At 37.9% G+C, this 20,795-nt stretch overlaps 1 protein-coding gene across 1 annotated transcript; it reads left to right on the top strand.

Annotated features, from left to right (window-relative positions):
• The first annotated feature begins 1,455 nt into the window (after positions 1 to 1,455).
• On the top strand, positions 1,456 to 14,508 carry atcayb (ATCAY kinesin light chain interacting caytaxin b). The gene is made up of 13 exons (XM_053486156.1): positions 1,456 to 2,208; positions 4,795 to 4,901; positions 7,054 to 7,103; positions 7,987 to 8,220; positions 8,416 to 8,583; positions 9,703 to 9,805; positions 9,894 to 10,025; positions 10,131 to 10,217; positions 10,299 to 10,397; positions 11,680 to 11,715; positions 11,941 to 11,985; positions 12,310 to 12,349; positions 13,104 to 14,508. Exons 2-12 carry the CDS (start codon positions 4,825 to 4,827, stop codon positions 12,341 to 12,343), a joined length of 1,065 nt encoding a protein of 354 aa, XP_053342131.1. The 5' UTR covers positions 1,456 to 2,208; positions 4,795 to 4,824; the 3' UTR covers positions 12,344 to 12,349; positions 13,104 to 14,508.
• Positions 14,509 to 20,795: the final 6,287 nt, after the last annotated feature.

Here is a 20,795-nt window from a genome sequence, read left to right as displayed (position 1 = left end):
CCTTTAGAAACCCTCAAAGGTAGATAAATTAAATATAGTGACCTTGATGGAGCCCACATGGTATAATGTAATAAAAAAGTTTACAAAGTGGGACAGTGGTAGCTCACAGGGCCAAGACACCGCCTTACAGATCGGAGAAGGTCGACGAATCGAGCCCCAGCTTCACCAGCTTGCCTATGTTGACCAAAGCCCTTAACCCTGTCTGCTCCAGGCGTGTTGTGTCATGGCTGACCCCAGTTACATTAGTTTATGTATTTCACTGTGCAGTAATGTATATGTGACAAAAAAGGCTTAACCTAATAAGGTGCCTTCAGCTGTAATGGTCGATAAAAGGTGATAAAGTTGCCTTCCAGGCAGCTGCTATGGTAGATAAAAAATGATAAAGTGTCCTCTAGAGAGCCCCGGTGGTATATAAAATGTGAAAAAGTCCTTTTGAAAAAGTCACAATAGTGGATAAAATTTGATAAAGTGCCCTCTAGGGACGCGCTATAGTATATAAAATGTGATAAAGTGCCATCTAGGGTTCTCCCATAGTGGAGAAACATGCTGAAATGCCTTAATGGCTGTCAGTCAAATGGGGAAAAAAGCCAGCAAGGGTTCACTACATAATGGAGAAAATGTAATGAAGTGTCTTCTTACTTGCACGTCCAGTATATGTGAAAAATAGATCTGTTGTGCCTATGATCAAGGAAACATAAAGAAGTGCCCAGATGAATAGTTATGATAGATGAATGAATATTCAATTAAATATACAATTATTATTATTATTATTATCATTATTATGATTAATAATAATAATAATAATAATATGATTATGATTTTTACATCAAACTAATTTTTACCTGTTCAGCCTTTTATTATCACTATTATTATTGTTGTTTTTAAACCATAATAATGTTAAATTAAGTCTTTAAAAATAAATTAATTCATAATAAACATGATTATTATTATTAATAATAATAATAATAATAATAATAATAATAATAATCCCCACCCCTTTATTTATTTATTTTTTTATTTATCTTGTTAGTTAGTTAGTTAGTTAGTTAGTTAGTTAGTTAGTTAGTTAGTTAGTTAATTTGTTGCTAGTAATAATTTATAAAACATGCTTTTCATACTTTTTATGGAACCATATGCAATTGTATATCTGCCCCATTCTGAGTAACACTCAGTATAAAAATTAATACACTATTACTCACTGCGGTGAGGGTGCAAAACTACAAGCTAAATGCATCATGGGAACTAAACTGATGACATCACTGAGCTGAATTTGGGCACACCAGGCAGAGAATCCCAGCCATTAGCTGAGCAGGAGGGAATGTAGTTCATCCAATCACAGAGCTCTAGAGGCACAAAGGCAATGCAGATAAGACAGCTGGAGAGAGAGAGAGAGAGAGAGAGAGAGAGAGGAGCTAGGGAGCATGAGCGCATTGAGGAAGAGGTGGGTAGTAGAGGGAGGAGTTCGCTGTTAAGAAGTAAAAGAGAGAGAGTGATGCTGTTGCTAGGGAACAGGGAATAGTGAAAATGAGCCGTCCATCTTCGGGAGCAAAAACAGAGAGCTGTTCTGTAAGCCTGGGAAAATAAACCCTGCGCTATCATAAGGTGAGGTTTCTTTCTCTCGTTATGTAGTCAAAAAGAAACTCAGAGCAGGAGCGGAGAAAGCGGAGGGCCCAGGTGAGATTACGTAATCATCACATCAGCACTTGGTGGCTGCTGGTGCAGAGGGACTGTGACTGTCGCCTGGCAAGCGAGCCCTGATCCCTGACGGTGATGAAGCTGTCGGACGCAGACCCGTGCTGGACGCAGGAGGCAGAGGAGGCAAAAGCATCCGGATTCACTTCATCTGGATGAAGTCAGCAGCGTCGGGATTCTGAGCAGAGGAGAGCATCAGGGAGCAGACAGGATAGACACAGCGCTCGTCTCCTCGCCCAGACACACACCCACACACCCGCCCCAAATCTAGCTGTGACACTCTGTCTGTCCGGAGAAGGAAAAAGGAAGAGAGATAGCAATAGATGTGACTTCCTCGTCCTACACAAGCGAACCATTATGGATTTAAGCATGGCAAAAAAACAAGTCCAAGCCTGAGCGAAAGGGAACACACACACACACACACACACACAGGACAGAGGAGAACAGAAGGAGAACAGAGAGCAGTGAACACACACAGAGAGAGGTGTATTTCTGGTGTGAGTATCCTTTGTGCAGGTATGTGTGTACTTGCTGTAAGTATGTTAATGTGTGTGTCTCTTTTGGATCACTTTGTCTTTGATTACTTCATATTCACTTTTAATCCACTTAATCAGCTTCTTTTTTTTCTGGATCCTCCACTACAGCCTTAAGTTCTTGGCTCTCTAGAATTATGACATGAACTCATGGCCTATTAATAGCCTGTGTGTAAGAGACTGACAGAAGAAGGAGTAACTTTAACCCTCAGGTTGCTGCATGCATGCACACGGTCTCTGTCGGATCCATCGTTTGTGATCACACAATAGTGACAGGATGTCACTCCGCACTTATTAATCTCCTTCTGTTGAGTGACATCCTGTAGGCTTGATGATGAGGAGGCGTGGTACATTAAAGTCTTCTTCACTAGTCCAGATAGACTCGAGCTTTAAGCTGCTGGTGTGAAAGTAAAAATGCACAGTTTTGTTAACTGACATAAACTCACATTTTTTATTCATCTTTAGTAAGCACCTTTTAAGGGTTAGGGTTACAATGAAACTGTACACCTTAGATGGGATTCTTATCCGTTTCAGAGCTTCTTGCATACATACTTACTTAAATTAAGGGTCAATTTAAATAGCTAATGCTTAAATAGTTTTAATAGTTAATGGTCTTTGAGAGGTGAGATGGCTTAGGACTTGTGGCACAAGGTGGGATGCACCCTGGATGGGTTGCCAATCCATCGCAGGGCATAAGCATGCAAACACACACTCATTCACACACTATGGGCAATTAGGGAATTTTAATCTAATCTGCATGTCTTTGGACAGTGGGAGGAAACCCACCAAGCACTGGAAGAACACACATGGACCTAGAGTTGGGAATCAATAATAATAATAATAATAATAATAAACATTATGCCGCTGTGCCACCCATAAGACAGTGGTGTTTTTAATAATAATTTTTTAAATGTTGTTGTGTTTAAAAAAAACAAAAACAATAACAAGAAATATTTATAAAGATCAAGTTCATATTATTATTGATCCAAAATTGATTGTTTCCATTGTAGCCTGTTTGTTATCATACAAATAATACAAATATAATTGGCTATTCTTATAATAGTTTGGTTATTATTATTATTATTATTATTATTATTATTATTATTATTATTATTGTTGTTGTTGTTGTTGTTCTTGTAATAATAATAATGATGATGATGATGATGATGATGATGATAATGATTATTATTATTATTTTTATTATTAGGCCACTTTGCCACAGAGGATAAATTGATTTTAAAAATAACAACAAGAAGAATTTTTTTACAGGTCAAGTCCATATTGTTATTGACCCAAACACACCTGTTTCCGTTGTGGCCCGTTTCAAGGTCATCTGTTGTTTATGATCCAGGAATGTGAAAGTCAACATGATGCTGCCTAAGCGATTCTAACCCATCAAGGTTTTATTCATTATTTCTTCCCTGACCCATTTAGCACATCCATAATGACTCACCCTCACACTGACATTTTTATTTATAATTTCTATCCGTTTTATACTGCTTTATACTGAGCGAGCTTTAAAATAATTTTAAATTGTCAAAGGCGTGTTAAACGCTTCACTTTGATGAAATGATTGAATGTACCATAATTATGCATGTCAACAATACAGACAACAATACTGTAGTAGAGAGATTACAGATTCATATTACAGCTTTGAGAAGTGTTTACAAGGGATTGAAGTGAGACGAGGTTTAGTGATGAATCACTAGATCAGTGTAAAACATGCCGTCGTATTTAGAGCTCATTTGCAAATTTGGAAAAGCACAGCGTACGTGTAAATGTGCCAGTCAGTCGCGCGTGATGTTATAGGACAGTTATGACAAGATGGTGTGAATTGAAAGTTGAAGTTAATGTTACTTCCTGGGAATTAAAAGTCTTATATAATTATACGGTGTTCTTATTCTTTAAACAGCAATTTGTTAATAATTACATTTTTTATTTTTAAATAATAATGTACTCATATACTGTAGGTGGCATGTTGGCATAGTGATTAGCACTGTGTTGCCTCACAGTCCAAAGACCTTCTGCATTCCCAAAACTGTAGTGTGTAAATGAGTGTGGGTGCATGTCCTGTCCAGGGTGCACCCCACCTCGTGCCTGAAACCTCCTGTACAGAATAAGTGGTACATGTGTGGTACAGAAGTGGTAATAAGTACAGTACATTTGATGTTGTGTAACACCTGCAAAACAGTCAATCCCTCTCCCCCATAGTTGATAATAAAGACAAAACAGCTTGTCATGTTTCTTAGAAACTGTCACAATCACCATCTTCTGTCCTGAAGAATTCTCCTGTTTGTTGCGAAACACTGACAGTGAAAACATGTTACATAAGCTTTTTTCTTACAGAATGCTTCATCATGTCAATATATACTTGTAAAGGTTTTTTGTCATGCAAGCTCATCTGAATGAATTGTTGCTATAATACAATAAACTGAAAAAAAAAAAGAATAAAGAATAAGTGCATTTACGTAAACCTCAAATCCAGAACTACTGTCGAAACTTTTGTTCTATGATGTATTTGTGAATCAGTGATGAATTGGTAATGAGACTGGTTTGGCATGTGTTGCAGTGCGACCAGCCCGCGCCTCTGGACAGGAGGATGGGAACGACAGAAGCCACTCTCCGCATGGAAAACCTGGAGGTGAAGGATGAGTGGCAGGATGAAGATTTCCCACGGTAAACCGAGCACATTCTGTTTAAATCTTAATGCAATCAGCCGAGCAACTTCTATGTTTGCTGTAAATTCCTAGAAATGATTTGTTTAGAGTATTTCTGTATTCTGTAAAGCTTCAAAATTATAGTGTACGTAGCCCCTGACAATCCTTCACAGTCAGGAAAGGTGTTCATTTAAGGCTGGAAGAGACGCCTCAGTGGTATTATAAAGACCGAAACTGGAAAACAGCTTTAAGTAGGAAGACCAGTACCCCTGGGAGCAATGGGTACATTAAGAAGTAAACAATTATGCACGTAGTCTCTACATTTCCAACCTAGTACCTGGAGATGTTTCGTGATTATGGCTACCTGTGTAAAGCCAATGATTTATCAGTCAGAGGGTACAATGCTAGGATTTAAAAACAGTTATTCGTTTTTTGCATCTCCTCTTAAACTATAGAATTATCCCAGTCAACTAATATGTACGTTAGAAATTGTATAGTACTATTGTGTAATAATTGTATAGTAATTGTATAATATAGAATAGTACAGACTGGACCTATCCAGTTTCAGAACCTTTTCCCACGGAAGCCTTAGATTCGTGATCTTTTGCTGTTGTAACACATCTGCCTTTAAATCAGCCATGGTGTAAGGTCCGAGATGCTTTTCTGATCACTGTGGTTGTAAAAAGTGATTATTTAAATTGCTGTATCCTTTCTGGCAGCCTAAACCAGCCTGGCTATTCTCTTTATGGCCACTTTCTCTCTCTCTCTCTCTCTCTCTTTCTCATCATCATCTCATCAACAAGGAGTTTCTGCCAGCAGATCTGACGCTCCCTGGACCTTTTTGTTTTTTTCAGCAACATTTCATGTATTCTATAGAGATTGTTAAAAGTAAAAATGCAAGTAGTTACTGAAATATTAAACCATTGGCTGATTAGATAATTGCATAAATGCACAAGTATATTGGCGTCGATTTTTTAATGTAACGTCAATGCATTGTCTAGCCATACACCACACTTACTGAACTAATCATTATTAGACAGATCAGCCATAAAATTACATTCCAAAATGTTATGCCCAGTATTGTGTAGGTTCCCCTTGTGCCACTGTGGCGACTCTGGCCCCTCCGGGCATGGGCTCCACAGTGTCTCTGGCGGTGTGCTGTGGTGTCTGGCACCAGGACGTTGGCAACAGGTCCTTTGGGTGCTGTGGGTTGCACCGTGGGACCTCCCTGGATCAGACTTGTTTGTCCAGGCCATCTCATGGTTACGCGATCAGATTGGGGTCTAGGGAGTTTGGAGGTCAGGTTGGTAGCTTTGGGCTCTTTGCTTGCCTGGCCATGGGCTGTGTCAGTGGGTAGCTAAGTGGTTAAGGTTTCGGCGTACTGATCAGAAGGTCCCAGGTTCAGACCCCAGCATCACCAGGCTGCTGCTGTTGACCCTAAATTGTGAAATGTTTTGGATTATTGTAAATAGGTGTTTTATTGCCTTTCCATAATGAGCATCATTGGCCTCTATACTGATTTGTGCTGCATTGGCTTTTCTGTGGGATTGGACAAGACAAGCAGGACTTTGGTTTCTGTGAGCATGGGTGAGTCTTGATCTTGTCACCAGTTTGCTGGTATATAATGTATAATCAATGTTAATGTTTTGGCTAATGTGTATGTGGCCAGGAATGCCTTGTACAGTCATCGCCAAGTAAAGAACACATATGAGCAACTATATATTTGACTTTTTTTTTTTTTACCCTCCGCCACAAGCCACCCTGGTCCCTTATCATTAAACAGTGTAATATTACAGTGGTTAAGCAGCACTAATTACAGAGGGACCCAGAACGCATGTCATCAGGGACAGCAGCTACAATTAAAACCGGCAGAAAGCCTTAAGCTGTCTGCTCCTCTATTGTGCAAGCTGACAAACCTGAACACACCAAACACAAACGCTCTGCCACAGTGTGCCTTCGGGTGATCCAGTAACGACGTGTTTTCCTTCCACAGGGAGTGAATTTTGTAGGAAATCTCAACTGTGCCAAGACTATTGTGTGAATTGAATAGTGTTTAAAAAAAAAAAGTGGAACTGTTAAACTAAAATGCCAGCTTTAGCTCCGTAAAAAGAAGTACAGTACATTGTTCTCAAGATTTTTACATCCTGTTTCTTTACGTTGTCTCTGTCCAGGCCTTTGCCGGAGGATGGAGATCTTGATGGCCTTACTGATAATCACACATGTATGTAGCTAAAATCTTATAATAATCTGTCCTAGATTTTATCCATCACACATCGCTGGTGCTGCATCACAGATCAAACAGATTCCACATAATGCCTTGTCATTTTACAACTAGACCAGTATGCAAGTAGGCTAGGACACAAGTTCAACTGGGTTAGCGTGCACATACTGTATAATTATCTAATCAGGTATACCATTACTGACTGAGGCTAGTATGCAAGGCTAGTATGCAAGTATCATCATATGCATCATAGTATGGAATCAGGATCGCATGCTATTCATAAAGTGTGAACTATTAATGTAGACAGTATGCAGATACTCCCATGCCAAGCAGCTCATAATCCTATAGGCTGGTATACAAATGCAACTTGCAGAGTGTGCACTTATGTAAAGTAGATTAGTATCCAAGTATATAAGTATGCAAACAGACTAGCTTGCAAGTAAAATAAAAACAGGCTAGTAGACCAGCATATGCCATTGACTAGTATGCTAATATTTTTTATTACTCTATACAAGTATACTAGTAGGAACACGCTTGTGCAAGTGTGTAAAGTAGACTAGTAAGCAAGTATACAGGTATGAAAGTTGTGTAGTATGTTAGAATGCAAGCATGTTGCATTTTTGCTCTAATAATCAAATTATGCATTATTCTAGTATTTATATCTACAAATATGCATATAGGTTAATATTCAAGTATGTACAGTAAGTACAGTATGTATATAAGTGAACTAAAAATAAATGAATGCTTGTATCAAATAATGTAAAATAGATTTATGAGATAATAATCGTCTATTCAGGTATGAAAGTGTGCAGGTACGGTGTTGAGCAGGAATGCAATTATGTACAGTATATAAGCAATAACATCGTATCTCTTTGCGTCTCAGCTCCCTCTGGCTGTCTGCAAGGAGATCATGGAGGCTCAGCAGCTCAGAGTAAACGGAGGACACTCATCGCCCCAGACATAAACCTGTCCTTGGACCGGAGCGAAGGCTCTCTCCTGTCTGAGGACATCCTGGACACTCCAGACGATCTGGACATTAACGTAGAAGACATGGACACGCCAGACGATACAGACTCCTTGGAGTTCATCACCAGCGGCAACGAATTGGAGTGGGAAGGTCTGTATGAGGTCAGAAGTCAAAGTTTATTCCGAAGCTGAAAGTGTTCCAGTCTCTACCTGTGATTTCATCTTAGAACATTTCAGTGATTTTGCAACCAAGTACCCTTAATTCATTTATTTTTAAGCTTTTTTGCGAACTTGTTGCCCCACCCAGGAATACATTTTCATTCAAACCATAACTCCTCTCTGACAGATGACGCGCTTGTGGCACGAGCTAAAGTGGGTCCGGGTGCTGGCTCGGGTCAGGGGGGTGAGGAGGCAGATGAGACTCGCCTCTGGAGGACTGTCATCATTGGAGACAAAGAGCACCGGATAGACATGCAGGTCATCAGGCCATATCTGCGCGTGGTCACTCATGGAGGTCAGTGCATCCTCCGTTCCATCAGAACTTTTCACCCTGAAATACAAATATGATTATATAATACAACTGTAACAGTGAATAAACGACTGGAGGTCCTACCACAGTTGTAAAAATGGGACTAAATACAATGGCTTCCAATGGACTAAAGAGGTTCCTAGATGGATGGATGGATGGATAGTGAATAAATAGTACATATAATAATAGGTATATAAATAGTACAGTAGGTATTCCATGTTGGCAGATTTAGTGTGAATACTCACTCACTCATCCCCATTACAGCACAATCCTGTATTCAGGAGCCTATCCCAGAAGACTTAGGGCACGAGGCAGGGTACACCCTGGACAGGGTGCCGAACCATCGCAGGGCACACAATTTAAGAACACCAATTAACCTAAACTATATGTATTTGGGAGGAAACCCACCAAGCACGGGGGGAACATGCAAACTCAATGCACACAGAGACGGGAATCGAGCCCGGATCCTGAAGGTGCAAGGCGACAGTGCTAACCACTACACCACCGTGCCACCTAGTGTGCATACATTTGCAGAAAAAGGGCTTGTTTTTTTCCTTGAATTACTGTCAGTTAACATTACAATATGTGATGTACCTAGGTCAAAGATACACAAAGTTATAAAAAATACCACAAAAAGCACAATGAACGGTGAGGTTTGGAGACATAGCACCCCTTTTAGATAAGAAAATGTTTCCCCTGGTGGTAAAAATACACATGACAACAACCAACACTGTATGGAATTATAGGATATGATATCAGGCACAGCCAGCTCGAAGCCTGATTGTATCTGAGCACGTTGGAGGTGAAGGATGTTGTGCAGGAGCCGAACAATGACAGCACTGGGGCTCGAACCTGGGACCTTCTGATCACTATCTCTAACACCTTAACTACCAAGCTAGCCCGAAAAGTTTTTCTTAAAACTTCATTCATTCATACAGTATTCAGCAAGCACTTAATTCAGGTCAGTGGGGTTGCAATGCCATTTGCTGCAGAAAAAAGCCGCATTTCACACCACACACTGCATTTACTATTTTTTACTTTTTTTGGATAAATAGTGTCTTAGTGTCACATGTGATCAGAGCCAAATATTCTGGTTCCCTGCAGGCTATTATGGAGAAGGTCTGAATGCCATCATTGTGTTTGCGGCCTGCTACCTCCCGGACAGTGGCTGTGCCGACTACCATTACATCATGGAGAACCTCTTCCTGTAAGCCGGTGCTTAAACACATCCAAAGATCCAGCATGACTTTAACTCCGTCAGGTATATTCCCTCACGTCTGTCGTATGTACTATAGGTATGTGATCAGCAGTTTGGAACTACTGGTAGCTGAGGACTATATGATCATATACATGAATGGAGCGACTCCACGCAGGAGGATGCCTGGCATCAGCTGGCTCAAGAGATGCTACCAGATGATTGATAGAAGGTATTGATGTTCCTACAGCATGTTCTGACATCACTCCGCAAACGTGTGTGTTCCACCTTATAATGGAGACATAAGCACGTTCATGCTGTTTCCTTGCCTTTCAAGGTTAAGGAAGAATCTCAAATGTCTGATTATTGCACACCCATCCTGGTTCATTCGGACGGTTCTGGCCATCTCACGCCCTTTCATTAGGTGAGAGCTTTTCCTAGGGAAAATCATATCATTTGTCATTCGCATGTCATTGTTAACAGATAAACTGCTCTCTGTTGGCAGTGTGAAGTTCCTGGATAAGGTTCGATATGTGCAGAGTCTGGAGGAGTTGGCGCAAATCGTCCCTATGGAGCACGTGCAGATCCCTGAGTGTGTGCTGCAGTGAGTACTTAACACCAGCAGGTGGAGCTTCTGAGTCAAAGATTTAGGTGGCCCAGATGGATGAATCTGAAGCTTTGTGAAGCTACATAGCAGTTGCACGAGCTCTTGTTCTCGGTTTGCACGTTTTCAAAGATGCAGCATGCATCGTGACTGCCTTTAAACTGCCTTTACATGACTTTTCAACCAAAAGCATCCAAAATTACTTTCCACTTTATCGTCAAATACAGACCAAAATGGTTTACACCTGAATTCCCCAGGATGAGTGTTTATAATAGTCAACCTCCTGTTAATGTATTTGATGCTTAGACCCTAAATGTATGACATGGTAATATTTGACAAAATACTACAGTCTCGTGTGAGAGACTTTACATCAAAGATATATAATACAATAATTGAAATTTAATTTACTACATAAGGTAATACTATACGTTCCTGAAAGCAAAAATGTCTGTTATTATCGACATTCTGCATGAATTTGAATAAATTTCAGTGATGATTAGATTTTGTTTAATTTAATGTCATGCGTTTGTAAAAAGGCCACACTTCAAATAGCTTACCTTTAAAATTATATAAATAAATTCTTTTGAATTTAGTATTAGAAAGTATAAGAGGGTGATGCTCAATTACTTCCCATGAGAGTAACGTTAGCTTTAGAAATACACTACACTAATAAACATGGGTAATAATTAAAGGCCACTGTCCGGTTTAAATTCCAAAACACAGAAAGCTTTTGTTCAGTCCTTTAAGAGAGATTTGTTACTTGTATTGCTTTTTTTGGTCTAAAAATTCCAGTTTACACAAAGCCTTGTTGCAATAAAATTATAACATCACACAATAAAAGGTGGAAGGTAAATAAGTCCATTTACTTTGTTGTTGTACAGTACTTATGTACAGTTTTCACTTATATGTTCCTTACCTGAGTAGTTTTATTACTGAATACTTATTACTTTTGCTCCACTACATTGTACTACAAATATCTGTACTTTCTACTTCAATACGTTGCTGCATGAGCATTGCAGTACATTACTACAGTGGTGTGTGTAGTATTTTAATTTTGTAATATTGCGATCTTCTGATTATTATACATATTTGCAAGATTTGCCTTCCCTTTATGAAACACGCAATTATGTAGCAGGTGGTTAAAATCAGAAGCGGAGATAGAACGAAACAGCACAGAGAAAGACAGAGAGAGTCATAGGTTTCAGTAAATAAGGTTCATTTCCAGAGTCAATTCATTTCCAGTGTTGTGAATGGTAATTAAGAATGTCCCTTCTTTCCTTAGGTATGATGAGGAGCATCTCAAGGCCCAGACAGAAAGGTAAAACGGAGGCTCACGGGTTGGCATGTAGGGAGGTAGTGCTCATGTGTCCTCTGGCCTTTACAAGAATCTAGCAGCCCCTCACAACCAATTAACCCCTCATACACACATACTCACTCCATGGTTTGGAATTTACAACATAACATAGTTCAGATATGCACCTAAATCAACTTCAAGAATAATTACTTTCCATTTGATTAAATAATTATGTTTGTTTTTTTATAGGCTTGTAGAAGACCAGAGACAGACTGATAAATCTGTGGCAGAAAGGTGAAAACACTTAAAAAAAAAAAAAATAATAATAATAATAATAATAATAATAATAATAATATATCTATATCTATATATCTATATCTATATATATATCTATATCTATATTTATATCTATATCTATATCTATATCTATCTATATCTATATATATATAGATATATATAGATATATAGATAAATATATATATATATATATATATATATATATATATATATATATATATATATATATATATATATATTACATAATAACTAATATAATTATTACATAAATATAACTCATAGAAGCATGCATGTTCATGTTTGGTCTGTGGCATTTTGCAGGCCCACATCGGTAGCTGCAGAGGCTTGTCCCTGACTTTAGGTAAGAAAACTGACCTGTAACAGTAGAGGCCCTTCAGCTGAGACAGTTTAATGGCTGACTGAGGATATTCCATGTTAGGAGTAAGCAGCTCCACCCTGAACACACGAGCTGCTCTGGTCTCCAGTGGAATTTTTTAAAAACTCCAGCGTGAGGCAGGTTACATAAGGTACATCTGCTGCTCTCCTCAGTGCACCAGTCCTCCTCGTCTGATCAATGCTATTTTTACTGGCACGTGGGTTACTGCCGATGCGTCCGTGATCACACGGTGTCTGTCTCTCTGTCTGTCTGTGCTCTGTTTAGTGATTTATCCTTCCTTTTTAAATGCCCTTCGTGCCACGCAGCATACGGGTTCATAAATAACACTCTTGTCAAGAACCATAAGCTGCTATTGCTGCTTAGTTTAATATCCATGTGACTTGTGTGAAATGCAGAAGGGCATATTAAACCAGGTCATCAGTCTGGCGAATGGAAAAATGGACCAGTCACGACAAAAGTAATTAAACAGCTGCAGTTTCTAGATTATTACTCTTTGATACTTTTCATAATGTCAGTACAGTGATTAAATTAAAGGTGTCGTCGGTGATTTTGGTAAAAGTTACCTGAAGCTAGCAGGTTAGCAATCAGAGCGTAGCTTCAGTCTACCATCAAAGACCGCGTGTATGTATATATTTACAGAATCCTAATTTTTCATACAAAGAGCGTGTTTGCTTTGTGAAGATGGTTGCTATAATATTGTCTTTCATCTCATTTGCAGTTCATCACTTTAGCAAAGGAAAAAGAGGTGTGCAAGCTTTCTTCTTCTAATGCAACAGCCGATTTCTACAATGCAGCAATCCATCATCATCATCATCATCATCATCATCATCATCATTCTTCTGTCTGAAAACAAGCCATTAAGAGACATTATATATGCAATAAGTGGCCCCTTTAATAGGAAATTATTTTTTTTTTTTTTCATTTTGCTGATCTCCTGTAGGCTGAAGATTGGAAAATACTGGCCTTTTTCTGCTTAACACAGTTGTGCATAGTTGTTGAGTTGTCATAGTGTACAAACCAATGTGGTCATTTTCTCTGAACTAAACAGAAATGTTTTTCCTACAGCAAAACTGAAAGTCACAGGGTTTAGTATTTTTTCTGTAATCTAGGAACCCCAACCTATTGCCACCAACAACAATCATGCCTTTATCAAAGATCAGATTTCACCAAATGTTCGATTACCTAAAGCATGGAAACTCTTGCCTTGACTTATCAATTGCTAAATGAGAAGATTGCATTATGCAGAGCAGGCATACAGACCTTCCTATTAAAGTGGCCGAGAAGCATTTCCTGAAGAACATGAAGAACGACACGTTTCTGAAAAGACAATGGACTATTGGACTCACCTAAAAAGCACAGAAACAATTAGACATCGATCTTAACCCAGTCTCATCCTTATTCAGAAGACATTTTTGGTGGAACTGCAGTGTAGAAATGATGTGGAGAAGATTAGCGTGTTTGTGTGATGCACAGGTTCTGTTGCACTAATTGCTCAAATGTCTAAATTCAATAATATACACAGTAAGTGAGTTATCTTGTCCAGCGCATCATCATCATCATCATTCCAGACATCATTCACACCAGCAGAACTACTTTGCTACTGTAATAAAAAGCATAAATGAAATCCAGCATTCATGTAAAATATTCTGTAAAATACAGAATAGGAGTTCTGCATACTGTAAAATATGATTCTTTCTGATCCTTTTTCTGTACAAGTGTTCCCTTTATAGCAAAACATAACACCTATAACACTCATTGCAGGCTTTTATGCTCTAGAGCTCATGTATTAATGCATTCCTAAAAACACCTCATGGATGTAATAATTAAAATAATTGCACTAGTTCTCAGTAGTGAATGTTAGCTTACGATTATCTCAAGCATATTTATTTCCTTCCATCACATGCACTAACTGCAGGATTTATAAAATTTCCATGATGCGTCTGAGGATTCGTTATTCATTCCGTTGATTCAGAAGGGATATTTTAAAATCCTGTAGCCATGTTGTTGTATATAATGATCATACTGTACAGTGCATTGTAAGTATAATGTTTGTATCACAATGTGTTTTTTGTTTCATATGTAAGGTTTTGTGTAAACGTTGTGACAATGGTTGTTAAAGTAAACCTGACTTAATAAAGTTTAAAAAAGAGGTGGGTCATTGAGTAATTTGGGTGCCTGTCCCATATCTGTTGGGTGAAATATATCATATTTTACCTCTTAACATAATAATGGGTATGTTATAGCACACAAATATGATGTGCTTAACTTATGCTTAACTTAACAAGAGAATTGTCATCATGTTGCTAAATCGACCATTTTCTATGCATTTTTGTTAAAAAAAAAAAAAAAAAAACACATTTTTTATTGGTTTCAAATGTTAATTACTAAAAATAAATATTTGTAAATTACTCATTTAAATAAATATATCCATTTATTAATGTATGGAAAAGTTCTGGTCTCTACACTATCAGTTAAAACTTGAAACACAGCTCTTAATTCTTTGGTATTTCTTGATTTTTTTCTACATTGTGAAACATTGCTGAAGGCGTCCAAAATATGCACTTCTCCTTTAACCAGTGGATAGTGAGATGTTTCTGCTACTTATGCTCTATAAAGCCTTCATACCGCCTCTAATCTGAGATTTTTATGAACTCTAATCTGAGGTCGTTATGAACTGTGAACTGAACGAATTGTCTGTGACAAAGTGATCATCATGTGACATCATTGTCCTCTGTGGCCTACAACACACTGTGGTAATGTTTCATTTTCATTATACTGTATACTGTATATATAACTTAAACTTCAACTATTTCACGTATATTGTTACAGACTATGATTTAAATTAAATTATTTGTCAAATATAATGATGAACTGTGTAATGCAGATAATCAGTTATCATTATCAGTCTACATATGTCACAGCACAAGTTATATGTGTTACATACGTTACATGGATACACGTTCAAATTTGCTTTCATCAATATATTTATTTTAAAAAGTTATGGATGAAAAGGGGAGATACGGGGTCTATTTGGACGCTGATCCTGCAAGTAGGGTAGCATATTTGGAGAAGCAAAGACAAATGTAATTGAATTGTATGCCACAAGTCATAAAATAGCTTATTTGACTTGGCATTGGGTCAAATCAATAAGAGTTATCTTAATAAACTGAGTAGTGAAACCATCGTTTTTCTTAAAAAAAAAAAAAAAAACAACCCTGTTAATATGGTACACTGAAGAAATGTACTAACTTGAACCACTATATGTTACATTATGGACAACAACATTTTGTTTTTTTATTATTTTGTATGTCTTAATCAGAAACGGCTGGATTTCTAGTACAATCCTGCTAGTAAAATCTTTTTTTATCATTGAAAGGCATTTAACAGTTGAATGCAATAGGACAAGGGTCACATGCTGTAGGTTAATAATAGATCACCCTGATAGGTTATAGATTCATTCAGACAATAGAAGCAGCAGAATAAGGGCTGTTCATGTAGATAAAAAGACGTAAATGTGTTGTCTGCCTTTTGAAAGCTGGTTATGTACTGTACTTATTCTGCAAAGTATTCATCAATAAGATTTACATTAAGTGAATAAAAAGCCATAAAGGTCTTGACACCATGTAACTGTTGACCTGACTCTCCATAAGACGTGTCATTAGCACGTAGAGTGCGAAGACGAAGACGAACACCGTTATTGCGCCTTCATCTGTGCTGTTTTCTGTAAACAAGGCTCCATGTGGGCCATCATTCTAATCATAAAACCAACAATCTGGCACAATAGCTTTCCACACTGAGCACCGCTCTGAACAATGAACTCTGCTTTACTGATAAGATAACGCCATCATTTTGCCATTTTAAAACCACTTCAACTATAAACACTGATACACACTGAAGCACTTTAATGTGTGATAGCTTATATCCATGGTTGTTGCCCTTCCCTGATAATAAATTCTCTAAGTGTCATAAATAGAAATAGTTCTACCACAAAGGAAGTGACACATGTCCTAATGGATCTTCTACCAGTCACGTGTTCATGTTCTTTGCCCCTCTTAGAATCTGGGAATGTTTTTGATCTAATTAGGAGTAAAAGACACAACGACCCGGTCAAAGGGAAATCACACTGGAAATGACGACTGCATGACCAGACCAGACTAATCCCATGACCACAAGCGTTCCTGTGGATTGCATCAGCAGCGTCCATGATGCGATGGCACCTTTTTCTTTTTTTTATACCATCTGAACCCCCCGCCCCCCACACACACACCCCCAACACGTACAGTGGAGAAGTGACAAATATAGAGCTGAGCCTGCTCCAATAAAAGCCACATGGGTCATTTAACTTCTTGGTAGGGAAAATTCTCTCTGTGCCAGCAACACTTCCACATAATTGCTGCTGATCTCTGGCTCGACATAGCTCAGTTATAACATTTCTAAGTGATAAAGCTGACAAGAGAGCCATTTCCACGCCTGAAGTACACTGTATAATGGATGTAATAGTAAAAAAAAATAATAATAAATAAAGTACAGAAATATAATACATGGAAAAGCTAATAATGTATGAAGTGAAATGTATGATATATTTTAGGTTAAGTGAAATAATTTCAATGATTACGGCTTACAGCTCATGAAAATCCAAAAATCCAGTATCTCAAAATATTAGAATACTTCATTTCGAGTTTGGGTAAATTATTATCCATACATTATAAATACTTTATATCTCTTAGTCTAGTTAGTTACAAAGATGGGGAAAACTACTTCTTTGACAGTTGTCCAGAAAATGATCATCGACACAACCACAGAAGGTGCTGATTTGAAGCATATTCACAGTAAGTTTATTGGAAGGGAAAGAAATGTTAGGACAATTAGCAAAAAAAAAGTAAGAAGATTGTCAAGCAGATCTGATTCATGACCTTGGGAGAGCTTAACAAGGAGTAGCGTAAGACTGGAGTCAGTGCATCAAGGGCTAGCACACACGCAGACATCTTCAGGAAATGAGTTACAGCTGTTGCATACCTAGTATCACAGAACCTCATGTGAAGTTTTCACAGTCTGAGAAGATGTGAGGTGCCGTGTCATCATCTAGTGTTGGTCCACTGTGTTTTATCAAGTTCAAAGGCAATCCAGCCCTTAACCAGGTTGATGGTAAAGCACTTCACGCACCCATTGGAGTCTGATCCATGGAGGACCCATCCGGAAACCCAAGGGATCAACTGCCAACGTCCTGGTTCCAGAGAGCACAGTACACCACCAGAGGCCCTGCAGCCCCACCCTCGGACAAGCAGAGGTCATATTATACAGTAGATGTTGTTAATGTTAATGTTATGGCATTGTGTATGTTGTTTGCCTATAGTTACATGTATGGGTTACATATAATTTAGAAATTTAGGGGCATGCAAACATCATCATATATAAAAACTGGGTATATACTGTATGTTTTTACCTTACATGAAACCCTTTCTCTGATATATCGATCTATATGTAGTATAGCATTCAAGGTGCTTCTTTTCCTTTGATCTAAGAAAGGCACGCTTTCAATTTGTCAATACTATAATTAAATGACTACTTGTGGCATGTTAGAGAAGTGACAGAAGCCAGAGTCAGAGTAAAGTGATCCAGTGGTAAAACGTAAGGCATGATGGATCATAAGGCCTGTGCCAAGGCCAAGGTTACTGTAGGTTTAAAAAGAAGGGCACCAAGTGCACCTCCTCCGTACAGCTAAAATGTGTTATTTTCAATTTGTTTTTATAAGAGTCAATAAAACCACAGTTTTAGTAGGCTACTATTCGCACATAACGGAATGGCTTTGTAATGTCCTTTTGTTTTTAAGCCTTTTCTGTGTGGTCTGTTGCTGTCAGGTGTGTATTTCCACTACACCTGAAAGCTGCCTTTCTTCCCTTTTCTTATAAGGACAACATGAACCAAAGCAGGAGACACCTTATTACATGACAGTATGTTTATTGTACTAACATTGGAAATCGATTTCTGCCCATAAATGCCCCAATATGACAGCACAGTGACCTCAAAGTTTCCAGTCCCCTAGTTCAATCTTATGCTCAGGTTACTGCCTAAACTGTGTTTCTGCTTACAGAAGATTAATGATTGTTGGTGTGTATGTTATGCACAGACACACACACACATATGTACATACATACTGTACATACATACAATGCCTACATACATGCATACATACATACATACATATCACATTATGACCACTGACAGGTGAAGTGAATGACAGGGGTTATCGCATTTCAGTGGCACCTGAATGTAAGTGGGATATACGAGCAGCAAATTCAGACATTCTGTCCCTGAAGCTAGCAAAAGTGGTTCAAGCAAGGAAAAACGGTGAACCGGCAACAGAGTCATGGGCGGCCAAGGCTCAGTGATGCACATAGGGAGTATAGGCTGGTCCATGTAGTCCGATCCAATAGAAATGGTATTGTAACTCAAATTGCTAAATAGTTAAGTACCGCCCATACCAACCACAGCATCCAAAGGATCTGTCTTGATGCCAGGCACCACAGGAGACCCACAGAGGCCACCACGCCATGAGGGGTTTTAATGTTAGTGATTTTAAAGTTATGGATGATCAGGGTATATTTATACTGCATACAGTATATACGTAAGTCTTAAGGCACTCCTCATTATCTTGTATTAAATGTAATTAAATTATGTAGATTAAATCAAAGAAAGAGAAATAAATGTTGGCTGAAAAACCCCTAAAGATATTTTAAAATTGGTTGTTTATGTAACAACTGGACATAAACAAGAAGAATGTATACTATTTCCTGCACTAATTAATATTAAAATGGAAGAGATGTTAAAAGAAATTGAACATCTAATAGAAATAACAACTGCTGCGGAAAACATAAAGAATTTAAGACATGATGATGGCACTATTTTACATGACACTGTTTTACTAGCTGAGAATGAGAATAACCAGCAAAGCCTATTAGATACCATCAATGCTTCCAGGTGAAAATAAAGGCTAAAAGGACTAAACAATCAAGTCGCAGAATTCACATATCCATAGGTCATTTTATTACAATGGATGTGCATGTGCCAAAGAAGAAGCTAGAAGAATAGAAATTGCAAAGAATGCCTTTAACAACATAAAATCTGTTTTAATATTAAAAAAAAAAAAAACCTTATTGATAAATGAGATGCCTTTAAGATCTGGTGCATTAAAAACATTCTAATTTTTTATTAAAAGAAAGAAAAATAAATGATAAAGTATTAGTGATATCTGGACAAAAAAAATCTTGTGCTAAATATCATGAAAAGAAAAAAATGATTGTTTGAACATATCAAGACAGAAATTAAAAATAACTCTATTATAGGGGGGAAAAGGAAGACAATATTATTAAGACATTGTCTTCTTGATAATATTATATTATTATCAATAAATGATAATGTTGATGATGTTACAACCTCATCTCCCCTCTTATATCTTCCACTAACATTCAGCAGCACCAGTACATTAATCACCGGCCTGATCATCTGGCATCATTGGCATTATCAAAGGTCACGTGTGGTTTAACATACAGTACATAAACATTTCTATGCATTCTCAAGGGCGCATGTAGTTCGCCATGCTTCCTGAAGGACTTTTTTTTGGCCCTCATGTTCAGTCCAGCCCCTGTACCTCAGAGGAACGTTTTTGTATGTTAAGCCGCACAGTGACCTATGAATCACTGAGGTGTCAAAACTGTCTAACTTAAGGCATGAACCTGTAAAAAACAGGTGCAGATGAGATGATCAGGCTGGCGATTTCAAGCGCACATTAAAAATACAAGAAAGTTTGGCATTTTGGATGCAAAAAAGCAAATAACAATAAATAAATAAAATTTTTTAAATAATAATAAAAATAATAATTATATATATATATATATATATATATATATATATATATATATATATATAATATATCAAAATTTAATGTATAGCAAATACATTTAGTATTTCAATATTTATTTTGCTGGTGTGTGTATATAGTGTAGTTATCTGACTCTGTACTACATGTCACACACCCCAAGTGAAATACAGTAACTTATACTGTACATCAACATGATACTGCATTATATAGATTATATAATCTATATATCTAGACAATCTAGTAGGTAATTATTGCGTGACATCTAACATGAAATCCTCGCCTTTTTTACAGGCATTGTGTGGTTATTAATGACCTGGGGCTCATTTGGTCTGCGTCCACGTGGTGTGACGAGAGACGACAGGTGCACGAGAATTCAGCGAACAGGCTCGTGATTAGACGAGAGCCGACGTACCGCAGACCATGATTGGTTATGCGGAAAGAAGGGGCGGGGCAATGTGCCGAGTGACGCGCGGCGGAGTCGGCTATATATATATTACAAGGAGGCCAAGACTATCAATGAAATAGTACTGA

This window comes from Clarias gariepinus, chromosome 25, assembly GCF_024256425.1.
Source record: "Clarias gariepinus isolate MV-2021 ecotype Netherlands chromosome 25, CGAR_prim_01v2, whole genome shotgun sequence".
NCBI lineage: Eukaryota > Metazoa > Chordata > Actinopteri > Siluriformes > Clariidae > Clarias > Clarias gariepinus.
This window is presented reverse-complemented; position numbering and strand designations above follow the sequence as displayed.